Source organism: Sphaeroforma arctica, assembly GCF_001186125.1.
Source record: "Sphaeroforma arctica JP610 unplaced genomic scaffold supercont1.2596, whole genome shotgun sequence".
NCBI lineage: Eukaryota > Ichthyosporea > Ichthyophonida > Sphaeroforma > Sphaeroforma arctica.
In genome coordinates, this window is record NW_014037962.1 from 1 (window position 1) to 2,312 (window position 2,312).

Here is a 2,312-nt window from a genome sequence, read left to right on the forward strand (position 1 = left end):
GCAGTATATCATCAGATACACGTACATACTTGTTATAGTAATTTTTGTATACCACTTTATTTTATATATGGTGAGAAATAGATAACTGAATTACACAATCGTGATATAATCAAAATATACACATAATTGTACGAATATGTGTGTATCTTCAATATGTACCAACCAGTGCTTTAGTTTGATCGTATTCATATACATCCGGAGACAAGAGAACACTTTACAACGAATACTATTATGTATTAGTTATTTTTCATACATTGGGTCGGGAATTGTTGCGTTACACTTGAAAACAGACCGTCAAAAATTCAGTCTTCTTGCATTTTGCTCAGCTTTGTACAAGCATACCATACAGTCGATTAGACATGAAAGGTTCGCACAATACATTTTGTTGTTTACATGTGATACGTAACTTTTATTCAATACATCAAACAAGTTGCTGTGTACACTATGTACGATATGCTTGAATAGCTTCGAATAATATCAGCCAATGAGAGAGGTCTCTTCCTCAGTCTTTTGCTTAGCTTCGTATAGGAATCGATAGGGAAAGTAGTTCAAGGCAGCGCCACACGGACCACCAATCAACGCCTGTATAGGGTGGGAAGACAAACATTGAGTATTCCTTTGGTTTCTTGGATCGTTGCGATAGGTCAAATGAGGTAAATTCGGAAATATGTACCATAAATATTAAATAGGGGAAACAAACTACTTGCGATATTTTGAAAATAAAAAGGTCAGCTACAAACGATATACGAATCCATCCTTTTTGATGTACTACATTTTGTCTGTCACATGTGTAAATGCCGTGTAAAGTGTTCACTATACTTGCGTCCCCTTCACCACAAATAGAACGAGATAGCAAATTGTATTCTATGAAGATTAGGTGGCGGATTGGTTGAATATTGCGATTGATGGCAGTGTGCCGATCTCACAAATGTAGAAAGTATGACAATCTCTAGAAACATACCGCAATCCAGAACAGCCAGTGATGATTCCAATTGCCACTGATCAGAGCAGCACCAAACGTCCGAGCTGGATTAATTCCACAACCAGTCAAGGGAATGAGCACAACGTGGGCCAAAAATACCGAGAATCCAATGGCCAGTGGCGCCAAGTTGGTGTTAAAGTTAATGCCTGCAACGAATATTTAAATGACAAATATATGTATTGTATGAGCAAGGAGTGGATTCGTTGGTTTCTTGGGCGAAAGAGGGTGAGTTGATACCTTGGAACACAGAAGCTTAAAATGTGAACGACAATCTGCATCTATAAAATTCAACATGTATACAACAATCAGCGGAACTGACCGTGAGGATCGACGGAAGTGTTGAAAAAGGTAAAGCATAACAGCGCCGTGCCGAAGAACTCGAGGAAGAATGCCTGGGCAAGTGATAGTGCGGGAATAACCGCATTGGCACTCAGACCTACAGTGGCACTGACAGCTGAAGGCCACATAAGGTGTACCAGGAGCACACCGACGCTCGCCCCAAGCACTTGAGAGACTATGTATAGCACACCACGGAGAGGGTCGATCTCTCGGAAGATAACCATGCTCAGCGTAATGGCCGGGTTGAGGTGTCCGCCCGAGATGTGAGTGGTGCCATACACAAGAACCATGAAGGCCATACCAAATGCAAAAGCGATGGTAAGCACCATGGGAAGATCAGGGTCAAACGCGATATTAATTGCCATGTTAGTTACCATGTCGGTTGCCATGTCGGTTGCCATAAAACTGTCATCGCGTACGTGTGAGCGTGAGGCATAAGCGGAGCTGCATGCGGTACCCACACCAGCGAAGAGAAGAAACATCGTGCCGAGGAACTCGGCAATATACGCGCGAATTGCGGTCTTATTTCTGAACTGAGTAGTATCCATGATGTTTGATTGATTTACGTACGTAAATACCCAATAAATTAGTCGGTAGAAGAATAAGTGACTACACGCGTCGACAGGGATTTCCCTTTTGTATCAGGTCAATCATCCTGTACTCGATTGGAAGTAAAGCCCAATATTGCATGATATTGTCTTGCGTGCAAAAATGAATTGATGGATGCCATCAACAATCCATGTCTACCGGCGAATTAGCTGTATCAAATGATTGTTGTATTGTACGATAATTTCCAGGGAGCTTTATATAGGAAGTACGATAGTCGCGTCTGGTGGTTGATTGACACGGTAGGTTGTTGAGTTGATCATGCTTGATTGCAAGCTCAGCCTACTAGCGGCTATTTACACTTTTGATTGGCTGAAATAGGGCCGTATCAGTAGTCATCAGTGACAAAGAGTACATAACACCGTAACAGGCAACATCATTGATC

At 41.8% G+C, this 2,312-nt stretch overlaps 1 protein-coding gene across 1 annotated transcript; it reads right to left on the minus strand.

Annotated features, from left to right (window-relative positions):
* Nucleotides 1-961: 961 nt before the first annotated feature.
* SARC_12801 (hypothetical protein) lies at nt 962-1,869 on the minus strand (the record flags this gene model as incomplete). Its single annotated transcript, XM_014293086.1, has 2 exons — nt 962-1,128; nt 1,302-1,869. Coding segments are annotated over 2 exons (735 nt in total), but the record flags the coding sequence as incomplete, so codon positions are not given.
* Nucleotides 1,870-2,312: the final 443 nt, after the last annotated feature.